The sequence below is a fragment of the Lepus europaeus genome, chromosome X, assembly GCF_033115175.1.
Source record: "Lepus europaeus isolate LE1 chromosome X, mLepTim1.pri, whole genome shotgun sequence".
NCBI classification, from domain to species: Eukaryota; Metazoa; Chordata; class Mammalia; order Lagomorpha; family Leporidae; genus Lepus; species Lepus europaeus.
In genome coordinates, this window is record NC_084850.1 from 100,783,227 (window position 1) to 100,804,746 (window position 21,520).

Here is a 21,520-nt window from a genome sequence, read left to right on the forward strand (position 1 = left end):
CCGCCCTCCTCCACAACAGAACAGCCAAGCCCAAGAATGTCCCGGGAGAGGCCACGGGGCACACTGAGGTTCAAGAAGCCATGTCTTCCGACGCCCAGCCCTGACGCGGGCCGGGAAGGCAGGGGGCTTTCCTGCAAAGGCGCTCCCCAGCTGCCCGTGGCTCACCTCTAGGCAGGGGGCGCCTCGGCCGCCGGGAGACACAGATCCAGGGGCGGGCTCTGCGGGGCGCGCTCCTCCCACGCCGGTGTCGGGTTTACGGAACACAGCTCCCAGGCCGGACGCGCGGTGGCCTGACGGCCGCGAGGATTCCATTCGCCCGACCCGGCCCGGCTTGACCCTGCCCGGGCGCGCCATGTTCGCGCGTGGGTCTCGGAGGCGCCGATCGGGGCGTGCGGTGAGCTGGACTCAGGGCAAGGGGTGTTGGGGGGGCAGTCAAGGGTACACTGAGGCCCGAACAAGGAGGCAGAACTTAGGAGTAGCGAGTAGGAGTCCCACAGAGGATCTGTGAGCCCTCAGCCCCTGCCTTCCCACACCTGGGCACCAGGGCTGTTGCAGGCATATGGGTGAAGAACTGTGTAGAGCTGGTGGCGCACGCTCCCTAATCCATTCTCCACACACCAGCACCTAGTGGCTCCCTTCTGGGAATTATGGGAGGGGATTCCGGGGGCCAACAGAGTGGGTCCTGGGGTCTTGGGTCGAAAGGGGCTTCTTGAACTTCTGAGGGAAGCAGGACCATACCTTGGGGACTGTGGAGTGAGGGATTGGGTCCCGAGGTGCCCCAACGCTTAGGGCTTTGGGGGAATAAGGCTTCCAGGCTTGCACGGGAGCCAAGGGGCATTTGATTTCCTAGATAGGAGGGGGCTTCTCTGACTGGGAAAGTGGGGTCTGGGTTTGGTAGTGCAGAGGTGTGGATAGTCCTAGGATATGAAGGGTGAAAGCCAAGGTTTCTTGGGGTGAAGATTCCTAAATGGAGCAGGGGCCTCCTGAGACCCTGGGAGAGGATCCCCAATTCCTTGGGAGTGAGGGGTGAGGCCAGGGTTTGGGGAAAAGGGTCCTGATTTTCCGAAAGAAGGAGGGGGCAGGGGAACCTGAGGAAGAATGGGGGGGTCTCAGACTCCTGCCTTGTGGACTTGGAGTGCTGCTGGCCTCCTGGCTGGAGAAGGGGCTCCGATGAAACTGGGAAGGAGATGCCAAGACGAGGGATTGTGGGCTCTGGTGGGCAAAGCCCCCGCATTCTGGAGCCTGGAGCAGTCTGTGGCTTGGGGGAGAGAGCTGTCCAAGACAGGCGGGAGGGAGGGGAATTCCCTGAAGGGGGGGCATACAAGGAGGTGGCCTCAGCTGCCCCACCTCTGCTCGATTGTGGCCCCCTCCCCCGCGATCCAGGCGCTGTCCCAGCCTGCCCAGCGCTGCCCTAATGGGACAGGCCCCAGCGTGCGGTCGCGGGCTTGGGAGTGGAGAGGCAGGCGTGGACTTCTCCCTCCCCGTTCCTGAACCTCGCCCGGCCCTTCATCTGCACCCCGCCCACTACAGCCTCCAGAGGCAGAAGACCCAGACCGGGGCCAGCCCTGCAACTCCTGCCGAGAGCAGTGCCCCGGCTTCCTGCTGCACGGCTGGAGGTAAGTGACCCCCAACACACACACCCGGCCCCAGGGCCTCAGTCTTTGCCAGAGCCCCACCTTCAAGGGACGCCCCTCTCCCCGAAGCTTAGGCCACGCCCCCAGGATTGAGTTCCGCCCACAGACCGTTCAGTAGGGCCGCCTCACGCTCAGATTCAGAGTCCCGCCCCCACGACTCATTTCCAAGATCCCAGTTCCCAGGAGCGCGCCACGCTCCGCAGCCCCCGGCCCCAGAACTGTTCTGCCTGAGCCTCTGAGTTCCATTCTTTGGAAGATGCTCCGTCCTAAGCTCTGAGCACCACCCACCGACCTCAGACTCTCTGTTAGGCTCAGAACGCCTCTCCTCCTACTGGAGCCCTGTACCCAGAAAATCTCATGAAGTACTACAGACGGAGCCCACACCCCAGACTCAGGCCGGACCCACAGGCTCACAGCCCCGCCCACCCACATGTTCAGAGCCCCATCACAGGCTACAGCCCTGCCTATGGGGAAGATTCCCCTACAAAACGCAGAACTCATCCTGAGAGGAAGCCCCTAGATTTACTCCTCCAAACTCAGACTCGGAGCCCCACGCCTACCTCGGGGACATCCGGGCTCTCAGCTCCACCCCCAGTTCAGAGTCACATTCTTGATCCCCAGTCTTTTTTTTTTTTAAGAATATTTATGTGTTTATTTGAAAGTCAGAGTTACAGAGGAGAGGTAGAGGCAGAGAGGGAGGGCCAGGCCGCAGCCAGGAGCCAGGAGCTTCTTTTGGGTCTCCCTCGTGGGTGACAGGGGCCCAACAAATTGGGCCATCTTCAGCTGCTTTTCCCAGGTGCATTAGCAGGGAACTGGATTGGAAGTGGAGCAGCCAGGACTCAAACCAGCGCCCATATAGGATGCTGGCACTACCGGTGGTGGCTTTACCCGCTATGCCACAGTGCCGGCCCCTGTCCCCAGTCTTAGCAGCCCTCAGCTGGAATCTGAGCCTTTCACAGCCAACGCCATACTCCCCCTTGTCCTGTCCACAGCCAGACCCTGGCTCATAGCCTCATAACCTCCTGTCAGTCCAGTCCCCTGCCCCAAAGCCCTTAGGAAATGGTGATAATGGGCGAGTCCCCGCCCCTGAGTTGGAAGTGGACTGCTCAGGGGTCAGGGTGGGCAACTCTTTACTAACTGACCCTCGCGCTGCCCTCCCCCCCAGAAAGATCTGCCAACACTGCAAATGCCCACGGGAGGAGCACGCAGTGCACGCCGTGCCTGTGGACCTGGAACGCATCATGTGTCGGCTAATCTCTGACTTCCAGCGCCACTCCATCTCAGACGATGACTCAGGCTGTGCATCAGAGGAGTATGCCTGGGTACCCCCGGGCCTGAAGCCTGAGCAGGTGACCAGAGGCCAGCCACTACTCTTGCTCTCCTGTGGGTGCATGCGCCTGCAAGTGCGCATGCACGCGCGCACACACACACACACACACAGAGTTGGGAGCTTGTTTCTGCAGCAGTGCTAGCTAGAGTGTGTAGTCACAACTGAGGATGTCCTTGCTCTGTGATGGGGGGTCGCCCGCCCCCCCCCCGCACATACACACCTCACAAGGACCCCCGAGTGGTCCACTAGAGCACTTCCTCAGAGTCTCTTCACCCCACCCTTCTTCTACCCTTTGCCCTAGCACTTCATTAGCCAATCTTCCTGAATTGATTCCCTCCACCACTAGATAGGCGGCACCTACTGTGTGGCAGTATTCTAGGCACCAAGGGCATGGCAGAGAAGAGAACACAAAATACTATAACCTCCCAGATGGAGGTTAGCTTCCTGGAAGGAGAACCAGCCCATAAACACACCTGCAAAATATACAGGCATCCCTCAGTGTTGTCAAGGGTGTTGATTCCGGGACTCCCACAGATACTAAAATTAGAGAATGTTCAAAGTAATTTTTTTTTTAATTTGACAGGTAGAGTTATAGACAGTGAGAGAGAGAGACAGGTCTTCCTTCCGTTGGTTCACTCCCCCAATGGCCGCTACAGCCGGCGCTGTGCCGATCCAAAGCCAGGAGCCAGGAGCTTCTTCCTGATCTCTCATGCAGGTGCAGGGCCCAAGCACTTGGGCCATCCTCCACTGCCTTCCCGGGCCACAGCAGAGAGCTGGACTGGAAGAGGGGCAGCCAGGACTAGAACCTGGCGCCCATATGGGATGCCAGTGGCGCAGGCGGAGGATTAACCAAGTGAGCCATGGCGCCAGACCCCTTAAGTCCTTATATACAATGGTGTTGTCTTAACGTAGAACCTACACATCCTCCCATATGCATAAAGTCATCTCTGGGTCGCTTATAATATCTATTACAGCGTAAATGCTATGTAAGTCGTTGTGATGCTGTAGTGTTTAGGGAATGATTATAAGAAAGCATCTGAATGTGTTAAGTGCAGCTGCACATTGCTTTCAAATCTCTTTGATCTGTCATTGGTTGAATCCACAGAGGCAGAACTTCTGGATACAGAGGGCCGATTCTGTGTGTCCAATGATGTAAGGACTATGCAATAAAAAGCAGGGAGAGAAGTAGAGAGAGAGAGAGCGAGAGAGCGCGCCTAGGTAAGCCTCAGTGAGAATTCAACATTTGAGCTGCCTTAAAGGAGGTGAAGCAGTGAGCCTCACAGGTGTCTGAGGTTAGATCCATCCCAGGTGAGGGACACAGCTGCCGCCAAGGCCCTGAGGCAGGACTGAGCTTGGCCTGTATGTATGAGAAACAACAAGGAGGCTAGGGCCACTGGCGCAGAGTGAGTGCAGGGAGAACAGTTGGAGGTGAACTTAGGCAGGAGTCAGGGGCCAGGAAGAAGACTTTCACCTTGACTCTGAATGAAGGGGAAGCCACAAGAGGGTTGTGAGCTGAGGAGGGATGTGATTTGTCTTACGGTTTAGCAGGATCCCCCTGGCTGCGGAGTGTGGAGCAGCCTTGGGAGTGGTGGACGCAGGGGTGCTAGTGAGGAGGCGGCCGCTGCGGTTGTCCATTTGGCCCAGGACAGTGTTGGCAGTGGAAATAGTGAGTTCAATCCTGGATACTTTTGGAAAGTAGAGCTGAGCTTAGGCGATTTGCTTGTGAGGGTAAGAGGGAGCGGAGAGAAAGACAACCCCTTAATGAGAAGCTTCATGGCATGGGGTCTGGCCAAGGCAGGGGCAAGATTGAGGAGTAGGAGCGTTAAGTTTGGTTTTGGCCATCTGAAGTTTGAGACACCTAAGTGGCCTCGTTGCCTAAAACTCAGGGACAAGGTCAGAGGGCAAGAGGTAGGTGATTGGTGACACCCAGGCCCATAGGTGATATTTACAGCCATGAGAGCTGATGCAATTCCCAAGGGAGTGAATGGAGACATAGGCAAGAGGAGCAAGGATTGAGTCCCAAGATACCGCTCCCCTCCCCCGCCCCGCCACACACACACACACACACATTTAGGGGTCAGCTAGTTGAAGAGAAACCAAAAGCACAGAAAAAAGGGAGCCCCCAATAAGGTGGGAGGGAAACTGGGACCAAAGGAAGTCAAAGCCAAAGGAAGAAAGTGCTTCTGGGCAGAGGGTGTGACCAGCGGGGTGCTGGGAAACTGATGGGTCAAGTCCAAGGAGGAGGAGGACTGAACAATGACTTTAACAATGCAGACATCCAGTGGCCTTGACAGTTTTGGAGGAAGTTCGGGGGAGGGGGGTGGAGGAAGCTTGCTGGAATAGGCTCAAGAGAGACCGGGAGGTGAGGAAGTGGCGTGTGCGTGTGTGCATGCGTGCTCTCACATTGTTTCTGAGGCTTTGCTATAAAGAGGAGAAAAACAGAGCCAGGCTGGAGAGGGAAGTGGGGTCCAGGCGTGAGGGAACCCTCGGCGTGTTATGGAGCAGAGAGGAATCATCTGGCCTTTGCGAAGGAGACATGGGGCAGTCAGGAGAAGTTCCCTTCAAAGGACTTGAAATTTCTTGGAGAGGTCAGGGCCCCATTCACCCCTAATCTCCATTATTCTCTCCCACCCGCCATGTCCTTCCAGGTATACCAGTTTTTCAGCTGCCTCCCAGAGGACAAAGTCCCTTATGTCAACAGTCCCGGGGAGAAATACAGGATCAAGCAGCTGCTGCACCAGCTGCCCCCCCATGACAGTGAGGTGAGCAGAGAAGACAGTAAGGGTCCACCGGGTACCGGGCACAGCCTGTGCAGGAGCAGAGCAGTGGGAAAGAAGTGGGCAGGGCTCAGAAGAGGAAAGCTGAGCCCAGGTGAGGTGAGAGGCACAGACAGGCAGGGGCCACCAAGGGACATTCCTTGGCAAAGCCACAGGTAGACCTTGGGAGAAGAGGTAAGAGGGAGAGGGCAGTTCTCAGGCAGATGTGCCATCAACACAAAGGCCTAGAAGTAAACTTTTAAAAAAAAGATTTATTTATTTATCTGAGAAGCCGAGTGACAAAGTGAGAAAGAGATAGAGATTTTCCATCTGCTGATTCACTCCCCAGATGGCTGCAACTGGCCAAAGCCCAGGAGGTTGGAACTCCATCCAGGTCTCCCACAAGGGTGGCAGGGGCCCAATCCCTTGGGCCCTCTTGCTCTACTTTCCCAGGCGCATTAGCAGGGAGCTGCATGGGAAGCAGAGCAGCTGGAATTCCAACTGGCACTCTGATATGGGATGCCAGGGTGGCAAGCGGCAGCCCCCTGTAGCAGTCAACATTTTGAGTGTGGGTGAATACTGGAAGATGGGCAGGGGCAGGCATCAAGGGGGGGGGGCGGGGGAGGAACCTGGAAAACCGCTGCTCCTGCTCCCCTGCCCCTAACCCAGGCACAGTACTGCACGGCACTGGAGGAGGATGAGAAGAAAGAGCTTAGAGCCTTCAGCCAGCAGCGGAAGCGAGAGAATTTGGGGCGTGGCACCGTGCGCATGTTCCCAGTGACTATCACTGGGGCCATCTGTGAGGAGGTGAGCCATGGAAGACCTCAGTGAGTGAACAGTGCCTTTGTGGCAAGTCTTGATGTGGGGGGCGGACCCACCTCCCAGGCCTGGGAAGCTGAGGGCTGCCGCTTAAGTCGCTGTGCCTTCTCTATATGCAGTGCACGCGGAGGGAGGAGGGGGCTGGGGGCTGTCTCTCTGGTCCTCTCCTGGCCAGGTTTTTCCTTAAGAAGTGATCCATAGTAGCAGAGCCTGCAGCAGGTGGAATTTGTCTCCAAGGCCCTCTCCATGGTGGGTGGGGCCTGTTAGGTAACTCCTGTTGTTAAGATGCCAGTGAGGGTGGTAACTGTCTCTATGGTTCCCTGGCCAGTCTCTGAGTCTTCCCCTATAAGGGAGGTTTGCCTGTAAAGCCACCCAGATGGGTAGGGCCTGTCACTGTGGTTTGTCCTATGAGCAAGACCAGTGCCCCCTTCCTTCAGCCTTGGGTATAGGTGGGGCCTGTGTCAAAGGTATCCTGTAGAAAGGGCCCATCCCAAAGGCGTGCCAAGTGCGGTATCCATCCGACCATCTTGGGGACTGGGAACGTCTCTCTGTCATCTGGCAGTGCGGAAAGCAGATTGGAGGCGGCGACATCGCAGTGTTTGCCGGCCGCGCAGGCCTGGGTGCCTGCTGGCACCCGCAGTGCTTCGTGTGCACCACATGCCGGGAGCTGCTCGTTGACCTCATCTACTTCTATCACGCTGGCAAGGTCTACTGTGGGCGCCACCATGCCGAACGCCTGCGCCCACGCTGCCAGGCCTGCGATGAGGTTTGTGCATTCTCTGCCCAGAGGTAGGAGTGGAGGGGGGGCAGGGGCAGGGGCAGGCCCTTCTGACAGCCACAGGTGGTCTGCACCCTCCAGATCATCTTCTCCCCAGAGTGCACAGAGGCTGAGGGCCGGCACTGGCACATGGGCCACTTTTGCTGCTTTGAATGTGAAGCTTCGCTGGGAGGCCAGCGCTATGTCATGCGTCAGAGCCGTCCCCACTGCTGCACCTGCTATGAGGCCCGCCACGCCGAGTACTGTGATGCCTGTGGAGAGCACATCGGTGGGTGACCGTGGTGGGACTGCACAGAGGGGTGCATGGACAGCTGGGGTCTCAGGCCCCATAATATACCCTTTCTTTTAAGTCTAGCCCCAGCACCACTGGCCTCTACCCTTTCCTGTAAGTCCCACTTCCAAGGCCACTGGCTATGCCATACCTCCTGAACCTCACCTACACCACAGCTAGACCCAGCCCCGAAAGCACCCTCTGATTCCCAGGCCCTTGGGCTGCCGTCTAAACAGGGCCTTTACTCCCCCGGAGCAATGCCCTATATTCTCTTCTACTCCCCTCCACCAGCCTAGGTTACCTCCTCCCTTCTAGCTACACCCTGCCCTGTAAGACCCACTCCTGTCCCCACACCCTACCTTCTAAGCCCTGCACCCACCACCCAGGCCCTTTCTTCAGGTCCTGCCTTCCACTGCCTCACTCCACACCTGATGTCTCAGCCTGGCCCATGTCTCAAGAGTCCCGCGACCACCCCCACCTTCTGCTTTCTCCAGAGAAGGGCCGCATTCGGGAAAGGGGGAGGCCCCAGAGTACCCTGCCTCAGTTTCCCCCCCTTCGGTTCCCACAGGCCTGGACCAGGGCCAGATGGCTTATGAGGGTCAGCACTGGCATGCCTCAGACCGCTGCTTCTGCTGTAGTCGCTGCGGGCGGCCCCTGCTGGGTCGCCCCTTCCTGCCACGCCGTGGCCTAATCTTCTGCTCGCGAGCCTGCAGCCTTGGGGCCGAGCCTGCAGCTCCGGGGCCCGGCCCCCGCAGCTGGAGCGAGGGCACGGTCACTGCACCGCTGGCAGCTGACGCAGCCTCTTTCCCGGCTGCTGCGGAGGGGGCGTCTGAGACCTCCTCCAAAGGCACCTGTACCGAGTCCGCGCCTGGTAAGAGCCACACCCAGCCGCAGCCCCGCCCCCCGCCGCAGCCCTGGCCTTTTCCCAGCTGCAACCGGCGCCGCGCCCGCATCTCATCGCCAGCCCCTTCCCCCATGCCCGCGCAGACCTAATCGCCAGCCCAAACTACACCCACCTGGAGAGCGAGCCCTGATTCAGCCCGGTTTCTATGCACGCCCTGTCCCCTACCTCAGCTTGTCCCTGCTTGAGCCCAAGTTCCTCCCCCTTTCCTCCAACCCACCACCCTTCACCCTCTGCCCATAGACCCCGCCTTCATTCTCTCGCAACCTGCTGTGGGCTCCAGCCTATGCCCCGCCCCCTCCCCTCCCAAACCGCTTCCCCATTCCCAGGCCACGCCCCAGACACCTATCCCGGCTTGCTCCATCCGTGCAGACTTCCTTCCCTCGCTGCCCCGCGACGTGCACTGGCCTCACGCTGCCCGCACTCCCCGGCCCCGGCCCCTGCTTCGCCACTGCTGCTCGCGGAAAGGCCCCGCGGGATGGGCGGCCGGCCGGCCAGCCGACACCCACCCAGGCAGTCGGCCCGTCTCTCCTTGTCCAGCTGCAGGCCCGGAGGAGCCCTCCCGCTTTCTGAGAGGGGCCCCTCACCGCCACTCCATGCCGGAGCTGGGGCTTCGCAGCGTCCCCGAGCCACCCTCAGAGTCCCCCGGCCAGCCGGCCCCATGCCCCGAGGACAGCACTTTCGGTCGCCAGAGCACTCCGCGGGTCAGCTTCCGAGACCCTCTGGTGTCTGAGGGAGGTCCGCGACGGACCCTGAGTGCACCTCCCGCCCAGCGCCGCAGGCCACGTAGCCCCCCACCCAGGGCCCCCAGTCGCCGCCGCCGTCGCCACCATCACCACCACCACCGCCACCCTGGCAGACGTCGCCACCACCAGTGCGACCTGGGCTCCGGGTCGGACTCAGGATCTTGCTCCAGCTCGCCCTCCAGCCCCAGTTCCGAGTCCTCAGAGGAAGATGGCTTCTTCCTAGGGGAGCGCATCCCGCTGCCCCCACACCTGTGCAGGCCCGTGCCGGCTCAGGATGCTGCCACTGAGACCCCCAACTCTGGGTCCCCATTATTCCCCGGGGACTCGCGGCCCAGGGTGCCTCGCCAGAGCCGAGACAAGAACTGCATCGTGGCTTGAAGGCTCCATTCTCCAGTGTCCATCACCTCCGCCCTGCACCCCCCCCCCCCACACACACACACAAAATTTAAAGTCAAAAATCCCCTTCCTTCCTCTCGCCTCCATGTGTTTGTATCATTGAAGTAATTTAATATTTGTTGTAAAATAGGTCTGGTTTCTTTTTTTTTTTTTTTTTTTTTGAAAGGCAGAGTGGATAGTGAGAGAGAGACAGAGAGAAAGGTCTTCCTTTTCCATTGGTTCACCCCCAATGGCCTCTACGGCCAGCACATCACGCTGATCCGAAGCTTCTCCTGGTCTCCCATGTGGGTGCAGGGCCCAAGGACTTGGGCCATCCTCCACTGCCTTCCTGGGCCATAGCAGAGAGCTGGCCTGGAAGAGGGGCAACCGGGATAGAATCCGGCGCCCCAACCAGGACTAGAACCCGGTGTGCCGGCACCTCAAGGCGGAGAATTAGCCTGTTAAGCCACGGCGCCGGCCCATATAGGTCTGGTTTCTTTACCTCCTTATTCCAACTGTCATTTCCCCCCTTCAGCTTAAGATTTATCACCATTTGACTCGAAGGATTAACTTATTCATTATCGTATATTTTAACAATCTGTTTATTTCTGTATCCCTCCACAGAACCACCCCCCACACACACCCACACCCACATACACATGCACACGGAAGAAGTTACTTGGAGTAGTAACTTGGAGAAGTTACTTGGTTTAAAACCTGGGGCCTGGAGACAGAAATCTGAGGTGCCCTCCTCCCTCAATTTGTGGCTTAGGCGGAGGCACGGGTCCAGGCAGAACCGGTGTTTCTTTTTGGGTACCACAGAAGGAAGGAGGACTCGGGCACACCCAGAAAAGTGGCCACGCCCAGGAGGATGGACTGACAAGGTTGGGAGTCCTGGTGGTGGTGGGGGTTATTTCCATGGAGAAGTCGTCTTCTGGTTGCAGAGAGACATGAGGGGAGGTCAACCTACACCGGGCCATCAGTGGGATCTGCAGGAGGAAAAGAGAGGACGCATTGGCTGGATCCACATGGCCACTTTACAGCCGGGAACGGTGAAACTTACAGTACTTCCGGTACAAGAGCCATAAGTGCAATAGGGGATCGGATAGCATTCCTTCCATGGGAAATCCATTTCCTCTCCTCTGCTCTCTCAGCGACCCCTCCGCACCCCTCCTCCACACACACACTTACCAGTGGGGGCTGCTGTATGTCTCTGCTGCCGAAGAGGGAAGGTAAAGTAGGCATCATAGCCAAAGAGGCAGGTAGCGAGGAGACCCAGGACCTGGAAGTGCAGACAGGACTGAGGCCTGGCCTACTGCCCGTCTTACCTCCCTGTGGTCACCACCTCCAGCGACTCCCATGCAGGGTGGTGACTCAAGCCCCCGCCTGGGAAAGCAGGCAGGCCTAGCGAAAGGCCAGGGGGACTGAAATCTATCCTATCTTTCTTCCTAGCACCTCTCAACACAGGGCAGCCACACCCCACATGGAGGGGACGCGGTTCATACTGGGTTTGCGACAAAGTTCTAGCAGATGGTTGCCTCATGTGACAAAGCGGCCATCTGTTTATACCTCCCGGAAAGGTCCCTGCGTGGGGCAAGGGACAGCCCTGTATAGCAGATGAACATCTTGGGAGGCAAAGGGGAGGGGTGGGGAGAGGTGAGGCCAGACTTTCCTGCAAGCCCTTAGGGCAAGTATGGTCCGCTGGGGGGAGGGGGGAGGGTCACATACTTTGGGCAGGAAGTAGCCACAAAAATGACCCCTGGATCCTCAAACCCTGTTCTCTGTGCTTGGGAAATTCTCCCCTGCGCCTTTACCCCTGCAGCGATTTTCGAGTGGTTCCCTCTCTCAACAAGGACAAAAATGGAAGTGATCAGGTAGAGGATCGCTGCGATGAGAGTCCGGAAGAAATCCTGCCAGGTGCAAGCAGAAGAGGGAGGTCAGCACGCAGCGTTCCCGACCACCTCCCCCTGCCCCCCTCCCGAGCCTCGCCCCTGCTGGCCCCCTTCCTCACACTCCAGGGCCAGTTGATGAATGGCGCCCTGGTATGCAGGTCACACATGTAGATGACAAAGAAGACAATAGCCAGGACCATCTCAACCACTGACAGGGAGGAGTACCCCGAAGTCCCGGCGCTGAAGCAGATCAGAATCACCAGGCAGAGTATCTGGAAGGGTAACAAGGGCAAAAGACGCCACGATCAGCTTCCAGGGCCGAGGTGGTAGAGTTTAGTCGATGGCGGGGGGACGTGGGGGTGGGCTCAAACTTAAGCGTGGGCCAGGACTGAGAAAAATGACACTGAATTAAAGTGAAAACACTTTCTGTGTCTTCACTGTGTTCCTAACAATCTTCTCCCAGCCCCACAAATGCAAATGTACGCAATCATCACACCAACCTGAGGAGCTGGGTCCTAGCATAAGTATTTCTGTCTTATATATGAGAAAAATCAGGCTCAGAGAGGTTTAGCAACTGGCCCAGGGCCACTCAGCAGATAAGGAATAGAATTGGGGAGGGGGACTCAGTTTGTCCCCTTTTCCCTTCCAGCATGTGAGCGCCCTGAGGGGAGTGGCTTTACCAGGTGTTCTGTGAGCTTCTCCACCCGCGCCAGCGCCAGCTTCGTGGCCTTGGGGCAGGCGGCGCGGGGCGGGGGGGGGGGGGGGGGGGGACCGGGGACGTGAGGTTCCCCGGGCAACCCCTTTGGGAAGCGGAGTAACACCAGAGAGGCAGGGCTCCGTTAAAGGCGCCATACTGCTTTCACGAGTGACACAAAGGTGGCACCCAATTTGAGGGGGACGGGGAAACTCCTAGTTCCCAAACGGCTGAAAGAGCTAAGGACCTCCCGCTGGATCCCAGAAGGGCGAGGAAGAACTGGCGAAGGGTGGAGCGCCCTACCCTTTGGGACTAGCGCGGGGCCGCTCCCCAACAGGCCCCGCCCCTGGGCGCGCTGCCAGCCCGCCCGCCAGTGCCCAGGCCGCGCCACGCCCTGCCACGGGAGGCCCCCACCTCCCGGGACCCCAAGACCCTTTCTATGCCTCCGCGGATGAGTCCATGGGGGCTCCCCCCACGAAACCTCCTATATGCATTACGGGCTACTTGCTATGCCCCGTGGGCCACCAGTTCTCGACCACCTTGGTCAAACCCCACCGGCTCGCCCTGTGCCCCGAGTTGCAGGCCTCTAGCACGATCCCACTCACCTGCGCCCCTCTGCCCAGCGCCCTGACCACATGCCTGCCTTACCCCAGCCCATGCAGTTCCGCGTGGTCCAGTGCTCCCCCCCCCGCCCCGCCACGGCGCCTCTGCCCACCCGCCTGTCCCGGCACGCTCACAATCTCAGCTAACAGGAGAATTCCCTTTCGGGTGCGCGAGAAAGTGGTGCAGGCGGCCCAACAGCCGGGGGCCGAGAAGCGCTCAGAGTCCGCCATGGCGTGGGCCGGAGTCTCTGGGGCCGCGGAGAATCTACTAGCTTGCTGGCGGGTTCGAGGACGCTGTACACCCAGCCCGTCTTGCCCGCCGTCTGGCTGGCCGGGAAGGGGGCCCCCGGGGCGAAGGAGGGAGTGAATCACCGCACGGAGCAGAAGCGGGCGGGGCCGGAGGGGGCCGGGCCAGGTGGCTGCCGCCCCGGAAGCCCCCTCGCCCCGCCCGTCCCGGACACTATGGGCAGTCGCAGCCCCAGAGGTGCCCCATCTCCGGGGTGCTTGGCAGCTCGGGGCACCTGGCGCAATTATGGGGAGACCCTTCGCGCTTTCTGAATACAAACGCGCCCGGGGCTGCGTCGACTCAGCACCGTGGGAATTTGGATTTGGGACCCAGTGACTCAGTTTCTTTAGCTGAAAAAACGGCCGGGGGCCAGGGTTAAACCTGAAACACACGGCGCTGGGCAGGTTTCTAGAATGGAGAATATTTTGAATTTTAGAAAGTTTTTCCCCGTGCGTATATGGTGTGCTCCTTAACACTCTCATCAGGGGCTGGGACTACTGACGTTAAAACAACAACAAAACACGTTAGGAGTTCCTTAAGGGAGAATGCGACTATTCACAAATAATAAGGAGGATTGAAGACCGTTCCTTGCTAGCATCAGGTCAGGTTTTGTAGCCAAATGGGGCCAGCTCAGTGAGGGGAACAGTGGGTTTTCAGAGTTTTTTCCGACCTGGAAATTGCAGATAAAGCATCCTGGGCTGCGGAACAAATCTCTTAGCAGAGACGAGAATGCGACCCTGCTGGTGAACTTCAAGCAGCTCGATAACAGGAGGCGGGCATTGGTTTTCTTGTTCTATGGAGAGGGGTTGTGGACCCAGCTCTTAGATGGCGAATGGGGGAAGGGACACAAGTTTATTGCTGGGAGCTTGCCAAGATAAGGGGATGGCTCCCTGGGTGCATGGCTGAGTGAACAAGGCTGATGACCACTGCAGAGTGTTTTATCCTGAGCAAGTACTCCCACCCCCACTCAGGCTCAGCTTGAATTTCTGAATTTCTGCATCTGAAACATGAACCTCCATTCTGGGAGGGCAAGGCAAGGAGGGCTCAGCCCAAGGGCCTGCCTGCCCTTCCCCCTCAAACAAGAGGTCCCCCACAACGAAAGGACTCCTCTCTCTCAGCCCAAGGTGCCAAAGGACGGTTGCCCCTCTTCCAGGCCAGCTCTCTGCTATGGCCCGGGAGTGCAGTGGAGGATGGCCCAAGTCCTTGGGCCCTGCACCCCATGGGAGACCAGGAGAAGTACCTGGCTCCTGCCTTCGGATCACTGCGGTGCGCCGGCCGGCCGCAGCGCACCTACCGCGGCGGCCATTGGAGGGTGAACCAACGGCAAAAGGAAGACCTTTCTCTCTGTCTCTCTCTCACTGTCCACTCTGCCTGTCAAAAAAAAAAAAAGTTGCAACCCAGGTTGCCAAAGGAGTAATTGAATAGAGGAAGGAATGAAACAGACTTTCCCCAGTGCTGAATTTATGCTTTCCAAGCTATGTGAGAATATGCCTGAGTTTCTGGACCAACACAAACTTGGCCACCTCAGGCCCTTTGCACTTGCTCCTCCCACTGCTGTCAAAGTTCTTCCTCCAACTCTTCTTACATGTGGCCTCTGGTCATTCAAGTTCCTGCTCCAATGTCTGTCTTCAAAGAAGTTAGCAGCCCTTATAACCACCGACCTAATTCGCCAACATAATTTCCTTTTGTGGTCTTTGTCACTCTTGCTTCTCTCTGACATTATATTTTATTTATTCATTTTTTTCTTTCTTGTCTGACATCTGTCTAACCCCATCACAACAGCTGTGCAAGGATAGAAATTTTTAGGCCAGCATTGCAGCTTAGTGGGTTAAGCTGCTGCCTGTGACCCCAGCATCCCACATAGGTGCCGACTGGATTCCTGGCTGCTCCACTTCCGATCCAGCTCCCTGCTAATGCACCTGGGAAAGCAGCAAAAGATGGCCCAAATGATTTGGTCCTACCACCCACGTGGAAGACCCAGAAGAAGCTCCTGGCTCCTGGTTTTGGCCTGGCCCAGCCCTGGCTGTTGTGACCATTTGGGAAATGAACCAGAAAATGGAAGAACTCTGTCCTCATTCCTCCCCCCAACTCTGCCTTTCAAAATGACCCCTTTAAAAAAATAAACAGGCCGGCTTAACAGGCTAATCTTCTGCCTTGCGGCGCCAGCACAGGCACACCAGGTTCTAGTCCCGGTTGGGGCGCCGAATTCTATTCTGGTTGCCCCTCTTCCAGGCCAGCTCTCTGCTATGGCCTGGGAAGGCGGTGGAGGATGGCCCAAGTCCTTGGGCCCTGCACCCGCATGGGAGACCAGGAGAAGCACCTGGCTCCTGGCTTCGGATCAGCGCGGTGCGCCGGCCGCAGCGGCCATTGGAGGGTGAACCAACCGCAAAAAGGAAGACCTTTCTCTCTCTCTCTCTCTCTCTCTCTCACTATCCACTCTGCCTGTCAAAAAAATAAATAAATAAAAAATTTTAAAAAACCAGTTATGGCTTGTTCTCTCAGCATCTCCATAGTACCTATGACATTTAACTGCAAGATAACAGCTGTTCAATTAATACTTGCAGAATGCAGGCAAGATTAAGAGAATTGGCTTAGAAATCAGGCCTTGATCAAATCTTGTTTTCAGACTCCCTGTCCCAAGCCATTTTGACTGTCCAGGCCTCAGTTTCCGCCTCTGTAAAATGGACATAGTGTCACTGAATACCTGTGTAACTACATGAAAATAAGTATTTAAATAAAGCCAGGAATAAAACGAGGGCCAAGTGAAGTGGTGGCTGGGGTTACTATTATTAGTCCCCTGGGTGTGACTGTGTTTATAGGACTGGGGCTCGAGGTTCTTTTCGTGCCTTTTCCTGCAGAGCCCCACCTCTGCCACGCTGAGTCAGGGGTAGCTGGAAGCCCAGGCGGCACACTCCCCCGCAATGTCTACAGCTCTAATCATGCCAATGTTCACCTCTTCCCCTCTTTATACCCCACCCCTCCCCCCTCGGCTTCGCAGTCCCTTGATGCTTTCCGGGGCCACACGGGGACCTACATCCTGGTCCTTTAATTACTCTCTGCCCTGTCCATAGGGGCGAAAGTTGCCTGTTCCAGTTTGACCACAGCTTCCCTCCTTGGGGAGGGGAGGGCTCAGTGGTCAAGATATGCTGATAGCCGCGGTAACAGGCCAGGTCTAAGCCCAGCTGGGGGCTACCCTCGCTGCAGTCCTGCTGTGGGGCTGGCTTCCCAGCGTGGAGGAAATTCTGGGGCTGCTCCCTGCGCTGAGGACGCTGCGTGTGCACAGAAGCGCCCACTACAGTTTTGTCACCATCTATGGACAGGGGGGCGCGGCCCAAAGGTTTTCTACCAGACTTTTTTTAGCCTGGCCTGCCAGGACGCTGACTCACACCTTCCCAGCTCCGCCCCCAAAGGGGGCTCCTGGGCCTCAGCTCCTGCCCTGAGGGTGTCAGCAAAAGCTGGCCCGGTAGGCCGGAAGTGGAAGACCGCAAGCTGCTGGTGAAAGAAGCCGCGCTTGCTACCCGCCTCTGTGCCATCCCGGCGACAGCTGAAGGCGCCCGGACGATCCCCAGGAGGGACTGAGGATCTACGGGGTGGGGAGGAGGGGGCTGTCCTGCCACCACAACGGGACCACCTCGGCATCCACCCTCCGCCACGCCACACGCAGGAATTCTGTGTGAGCCCCCTGGTCACCCCCAAGAAAATGAATGAATGGGAGAGAAGCAGGAGTTGGCGAAGAGGAAAGGAGTGGAGAAAACGCGCCAGGCTGACGACTGCTAGAAGATATGAAGGCAACAGCACGAAGCTTGTCACTCGTTACCAAAAAAAAAAAAAAAAAACCTTCCTCGAAACCGGATCGACCCATCCCTCCTTTACACGGTGGACTGGACGGCCCCACCCCGCCCGGAGCACCTGGCAAGTCGAGACTAGATCGAAGCATTTTATTAGCTCCCCCGCCTGGAACCAGAAGCCTGGAACCAGAAGCGCGGGGCTGGGGAGGGCCGTACCACTGGCGCCGCAAGAGGAGCGCGGGATGGTCGACTGTAGCGTGGGAGGGGACCAGATATTCAGAGGACGCTCTCTAGTAGCCGGCTGTCGGGGCACACGCCAGATCCAGACTGGGCACTACCAAGCTAAGCACCGAGCCGTCTGCTGCATGCTCAGTGCCTCCGCCTTCCAGCTGCCACCTCCTGAGCGAGCTGTCCCAGCGCTGGGACCCCTAGGGCCCGCGAGAGGCGCTCCTGACTGGGCACCAGCCAGGGCCCTGGGGAACCCGGGACGTGGTCCTCTGGGTCCTCAGTGCGGCGTTCAGGAGGAAGCGTCACCTCTGGACTAGGCTCCGAGCTGCTGCTCCAAGTCTTAGGCGTGGTGGAGAATGGAGGGGGCTGAACTGGGGAAGCGCTGGTGCAGCCGCGGGACTTTATCACTTCCGGTTCGCCAGGATCTGGGCTGCAATCTGAAGATAATGCGACTGCAGTTAAATTGGGTAATGGAGTGGAGGAGAGGAAATCAGGGCCTTTGGCCAAGTGTACTGGAAAGATCTCAAGGGCTCCAGGAGATGGAGACCTGATCTGTTAGGAAAAACCCCCTTCAAGCAACTGGAGATGCCCTTCCAACTAGGCTGCCCCGCACAACCCCAGACACCTCCTTTCCCGACACCCCTCCCGCCTAGATCCAGGACGTGCCCCTCAAATAATTTCTCACGGCCTGCAATGTAATTTGGAACCCAACCTTGACCTTAGGAGAAGCAACCTCTTCCATGTAGGACCCCCGGTTTGCCCTCTCATCCTACCATCATTCACTCCCAATCCTTACCTTTACGGATCCTTTGTCTTTCAGCACGTCTCCTCCCGGCTGAGACCCATGCTGCCTTTCCCCCCAAGGACTAGGTCTTACTTCGGCCCATGCACTGTCCCCTCTCCCACCCCCCAGATCCCTTACCTCCCAGTACTTCCCCAGTACTTCTAATGCCCCCCCCCAGGGGGGGAAATTTCCTATCCTGGGACTTGCCCTCACATTTGAGAATACCATGACCCACCCCATCCCCCCAACCAAGATGCCAAATCCCTGATGCTCACCAGGGAGACCACCAAATCCTTTCCACCCAAGACCCCAGCCTCTCCACTCTGCAAATCCTCCCAGGTCCCTAGCCCTCCTGGCCCTGGGAAACCTACCACGGCCTTTCTGGGACTTCCCCATCCCCTCAACCTTTCGAGGTTGGCTCTCAAGAGGGCGGCAGAGCACGAGGCGGAGCCGGGGGCCTCCAGCACGGATCCGCTCCACAACCTGGGCGTGCGTGAGGCCCTGTGTTGACTCTCGGTTGACATAGAGCACGAGGTCCCCGGCCTGCAAGAGCATGGGGGCAGTGATGGAGAAATGGCAGAGCTGGAAGCACCTGATCAGGTAGAGATAACACCTAGGAATGTAGGATGCCCTAGGGCTCACCTGCAAACGCCCACAGCGATGTGCTGGCCCGTCCTTGAGCAGGCCGCGCACCACAAGTGGAGCGTCCCCTCCTACATCTCGGCCCCCACTTAGGGTGAGGCCAAAGCCTGCAGAACCGCGCACCAGCTCCACAGAGAAGCGATCAGAGGCCTGGGGTGCCTTCGAGGTACCACGTCCTTCGCCCTGAGTCACTAGGGGTGGCGCTGTCCCCGTAGCGAGAGTCTCTGATCGACGCTGCTGGAATAAGGACACAGATATATATTGATTGCCGGTACCAAGTTAGATGGCTTCCAAATAGAGGGCTGAGGTGGTACCTGAGGCCGGTGTTCCGCGGCAGTGACATGAGGCAGACGACTGTCTGTGACTTCTATGTCGGCAGAATCAAAAGCACTATCGGCTGAGAGATGAAAGAAGGCAAAGGAAACACGCCATGAAAATAACCAAGGACCAACTCCTAGAGTTAACATTCTAGCCTAAGCTCTTTTTTTAATTTTTTTTTTATTTTTGACAGGCAGAGTGGACAGAGAGAAAGGTCTTCCTTTGCCGTTGGTTCACCCTCCAATGGCCGCCGCGCTGCGGCTGGCGTACCGCGCTGATCCTAAGGCAGGAGCCAGGTGCTTCTCCTGGTCTCCCTCCAATGGCCGCCGCGCTGCGGCTGGCGTACCGCGCTGATCCTAAGGCAGGAGCCAGGTGCTTCTCCTGGTCTCCCATGGGGTGCAGGGCCCAAAGACTTGGGCCATCCTCCACTGCCTTCCCGGGCCATAGCAGAGAGCTGGCCTGGAAGAGGGCAACCGAGACAGAATCTGGCGCCCCGACTGGGACTAGAACCCCGTGTGCCGGCGCGCTAGGCGGAGGATTAGCCTATTGAGCCACGGCGCCGGCCCTAGCCTAAGCTCTTTGCCTCACCAAGCTGCACACACACACACTCGGCCATCATTTAGTTATCTAGGCTCCAAGCTCGAGTTCTCCTAAAGGTTCAGACCGCACGAGTAACTGTTCTAACCCTGTTCTTAACAAATGACCCTGGCCCGGATAATTGAATAATCCTTGACACCTTCCTTCTGCCTGCTACTAACACGCAGACCCCGCCCTTCAAATAACACCTTTAGCTCCACCCTGGAGGGTGCTGCTCCGGGATTGGGCTCCTCAAACTTCCAGGCCCCGCCTCTGAACTACCTGCCATTCCAGGCCCGCCCCTCCTCTGACGACCCGCCCTAAGCATCTCTAGACCCCGCCTCCTCAGAAAAGAAGTGCCAAGCCCTGAGGACCAGAAAAGAAATCCAGCAGCCCACCCTCAGAGTCCTTCTGGGAAAAAAAAAGCAAAAAACAAAAAACAACAACAAAAAATAACACCCTTTGGCCCCGCCCAGAAGCGTCACTAACCGCCCGCGGGGACCGCCACCACAGAACACAGCTGCTCTCCGGCCCCGCCCCCTGAGGCCCCGCCCCCCGAGGCCCCACCCCCGCACGCACCCTCCTTGGGACGCAGGCGCAAGGTGGCGCCGGCCCTGCGTACCAGCGCTGACACGTCGGCCGCAGCTCGCGCCGCCAGGGGGCGCGCGTCCAGCCGAGCCAGGAGCTGCCGGGCTCTGGGAGCCGCGGGTAGGGGAAAGCTGCGGCCTGCAGGGGGGAAAGGGGGACAGGTCAGCGCCGACCCCCAGCCTCGACAACCCATCACACTTCCAGACGTCCCAAGACCTCGAAATGCCCCTTGAGATACCCAGAGACACCCACCGCGCTCACTCCCTTGATAGTGCAGAAAGTCACCGAATGCCCTCCTTCCCCCCCCACCCCCGATCACGGCGGGTCAGCCCGCGCATCCCCGCCTGCCCTCGTCGCGTCCGTGGACCGAGCCACTGCGTTGTATTCGTCCTGGGTGTCTCCGAGCATCCTAGGAATTTCCCTGGAGCTCCCCGACTGCCTCTCCCGACCCTGGATGCCACATTCCTTCCCCCGATTTCCCGAGAAAGCACGGCCTCCGCCTTATAGCCCTGGCACCCCGGCCTCCCTCTAAATAGCCTAGACAACCCCTGTGGACTGCCTGAGTGCCCTCTCTCAGAGGTCCCGTTTCCCCACATGGCCCAGGCACCTCCAGGGTCCCCCTGCACAGATGTCCAGAGGCCCCCAGCCCCGCCTCCCGGTTCACCATGGACTGAGTGCCCAGGTGTCCTAGTGACCACAGACGGGCAGACGCTCCCCGCTCTTCGGTGGCTCCCGCACTTCTGAGAGCGCCCCTCCCCTCCCCTCCCCTCCCCTCCCTTCACATGGTCTGGTGTATCTCCCCTTGGCTGGGGTGCAGGCACGGGTGTGGGTAGGGGGGCCCTGGGTCCCAGTCTCTGTCGCTTGGTCCCTGCCCGCTGCCACCGCCGCTTGGGCGCCAGAGCTGCAGTGTTTACCACCTGTCACAAGGAAAGAGTGTGGAGCAGACAAGGCGGGGCCAGGTTGCAAGAAAAGTGCTCCTTCCCCCAACCCCCTCCACCCCACCCCATACCTCCTTTGCTCCCCTTAGGTTCCGCGGCGCCCCCCGCACGCGGCTCCATGGCCAGTGGTCAGCCAAGTGGACTCAGGGCTTCCAGCGACGTGTTTTGAGCCTAGGAGCACGCTCACCTGGCCGCCCGCCCAGGTCGGAACGCGGCTGAAGCCGGCCGGTCCGGTGCCAGACCCGCCAAGTGACCTACCTAGCCGCCGGCAAGGAGGTCTGCTGCAGGAATCTTGGCCTCTCTGTCTCAGGCGCTGCTGTTTTTACTAACTGAGGACCCTGGCTAACATTTAAGTCTGACTATACCAATTGCTGTGCAAGATATAGAAGAAATGAAAGTCTAATACATGCCTACTGGCGGTGCAAAGTGGTGAAGCAGCTTTAGGAAACAGTTTGGCAGTGTCCAAGACTTTAAAAGTATACATATCATCCGGCCATTTCACTCCTGAGTATTGACCTGCACGAAAACATACATCTACACAAAGGCTAGTATGCAAGTGTTCATGGCGGCTTTA

The 21,520-nt window shown here is 58.3% G+C and overlaps 3 protein-coding genes across 5 annotated transcripts; 1 reads left to right on the forward strand and 2 right to left on the reverse strand.

Moving 5' to 3' along the window:
- The first annotated feature begins 310 nt into the window (after positions 1-310).
- PRICKLE3 (prickle planar cell polarity protein 3) lies at positions 311-9,756 on the forward strand. Of its 2 annotated transcripts, none has more exons than XM_062183950.1 (9): positions 311-394; positions 1,531-1,616; positions 2,800-2,983; positions 5,613-5,726; positions 6,390-6,527; positions 7,102-7,305; positions 7,399-7,585; positions 8,157-8,459; positions 9,030-9,756. In XM_062183950.1, the coding sequence occupies exons 1-9, from the start codon at positions 353-355 to the stop codon at positions 9,611-9,613; spliced, it is 1,842 nt and encodes a 613-aa protein (XP_062039934.1). In that variant the 5' UTR covers positions 311-352; the 3' UTR covers positions 9,614-9,756. The 2 variants fall into 2 exon arrangements, with proteins under 2 accessions (XP_062039934.1, XP_062039933.1); XM_062183949.1 differs by having other exon boundaries at positions 315-394; positions 7,381-7,585.
- Positions 9,757-10,186: 430 nt separating this feature from the next.
- PLP2 (proteolipid protein 2) lies at positions 10,187-13,152 on the reverse strand. The gene is made up of 5 exons (XM_062183351.1): positions 12,934-13,152; positions 11,622-11,774; positions 11,425-11,520; positions 10,802-10,892; positions 10,187-10,599 (listed from the first exon to the last, which is right to left on the reverse strand). The coding sequence occupies exons 1-5, from the start codon at positions 13,027-13,029 to the stop codon at positions 10,577-10,579; spliced, it is 459 nt and encodes a 152-aa protein (XP_062039335.1). The 5' UTR covers positions 13,030-13,152; the 3' UTR covers positions 10,187-10,576.
- Positions 13,153-17,008: 3,856 nt separating this feature from the next.
- On the reverse strand, positions 17,009-21,094 carry MAGIX (MAGI family member, X-linked). 2 transcript variants are annotated; one of them, XM_062183651.1, is made up of 6 exons: positions 21,018-21,094; positions 20,000-20,146; positions 18,841-18,923; positions 18,527-18,760; positions 18,256-18,427; positions 17,009-17,537 (listed from the first exon to the last, which is right to left on the reverse strand). In XM_062183651.1, the coding sequence occupies exons 1-6, from the start codon at positions 21,064-21,066 to the stop codon at positions 17,242-17,244; spliced, it is 981 nt and encodes a 326-aa protein (XP_062039635.1). In that variant the 5' UTR covers positions 21,067-21,094; the 3' UTR covers positions 17,009-17,241. The 2 variants fall into 2 exon arrangements, with proteins under 2 accessions (XP_062039635.1, XP_062039634.1); XM_062183650.1 differs by having other exon boundaries at positions 18,527-18,763.
- Positions 21,095-21,520: the final 426 nt, after the last annotated feature.

What these genes read in the sequence shown, in the direction of transcription:
- PLP2 (XM_062183351.1), bottom strand. Translation starts at nt 13,029, where the DNA reads ATGGCGGACTCTGAGCGCTTCTCGGCCCCCGGCTGTTGGGCCGCCTGC. An exon ending in TTCTCCTGTTAGCTGAGATT is followed by an intron (nt 11,775 to 12,933) that starts GTGAGCGTGCCG and finishes TTACCCTTCCAG; the next exon opens with ATACTCTGCCTGGTGATTCT. An exon ending in TCATCAACTGGCCCTGGAGT is followed by an intron (nt 11,521 to 11,621) that starts GTGAGGAAGGGG and finishes TGCACCTGGCAG; the next exon opens with GATTTCTTCCGGACTCTCAT.
- PRICKLE3 (XM_062183949.1), top strand. Translation starts at nt 353, where the DNA reads ATGTTCGCGCGTGGGTCTCGGAGGCGCCGATCGGGGCGTGCG. An exon ending in CTGGGGCCATCTGTGAGGAG is followed by an intron (nt 6,528 to 7,101) that starts GTGAGCCATGGA and finishes GTCATCTGGCAG; the next exon opens with TGCGGAAAGCAGATTGGAGG. An exon ending in CTGTACCGAGTCCGCGCCTG is followed by an intron (nt 8,460 to 9,029) that starts GTAAGAGCCACA and finishes CTCCTTGTCCAG; the next exon opens with CTGCAGGCCCGGAGGAGCCC.
- MAGIX (XM_062183650.1), bottom strand. Translation starts at nt 21,066, where the DNA reads ATGGAGCCGCGTGCGGGGGGCGCCGCGGAACCTAAGGGGAGCAAAGGA. An exon ending in ATCGCTGTGGGCGTTTGCAG is followed by an intron (nt 18,428 to 18,526) that starts GTGAGCCCTAGG and finishes ATGCTCTTGCAG; the next exon opens with GCCGGGGACCTCGTGCTCTA. An exon ending in GAAGTCCCAGAAAGGCCGTG is followed by an intron (nt 17,538 to 18,255) that starts GTAGGTTTCCCA and finishes CATTATCTTCAG; the next exon opens with ATTGCAGCCCAGATCCTGGC.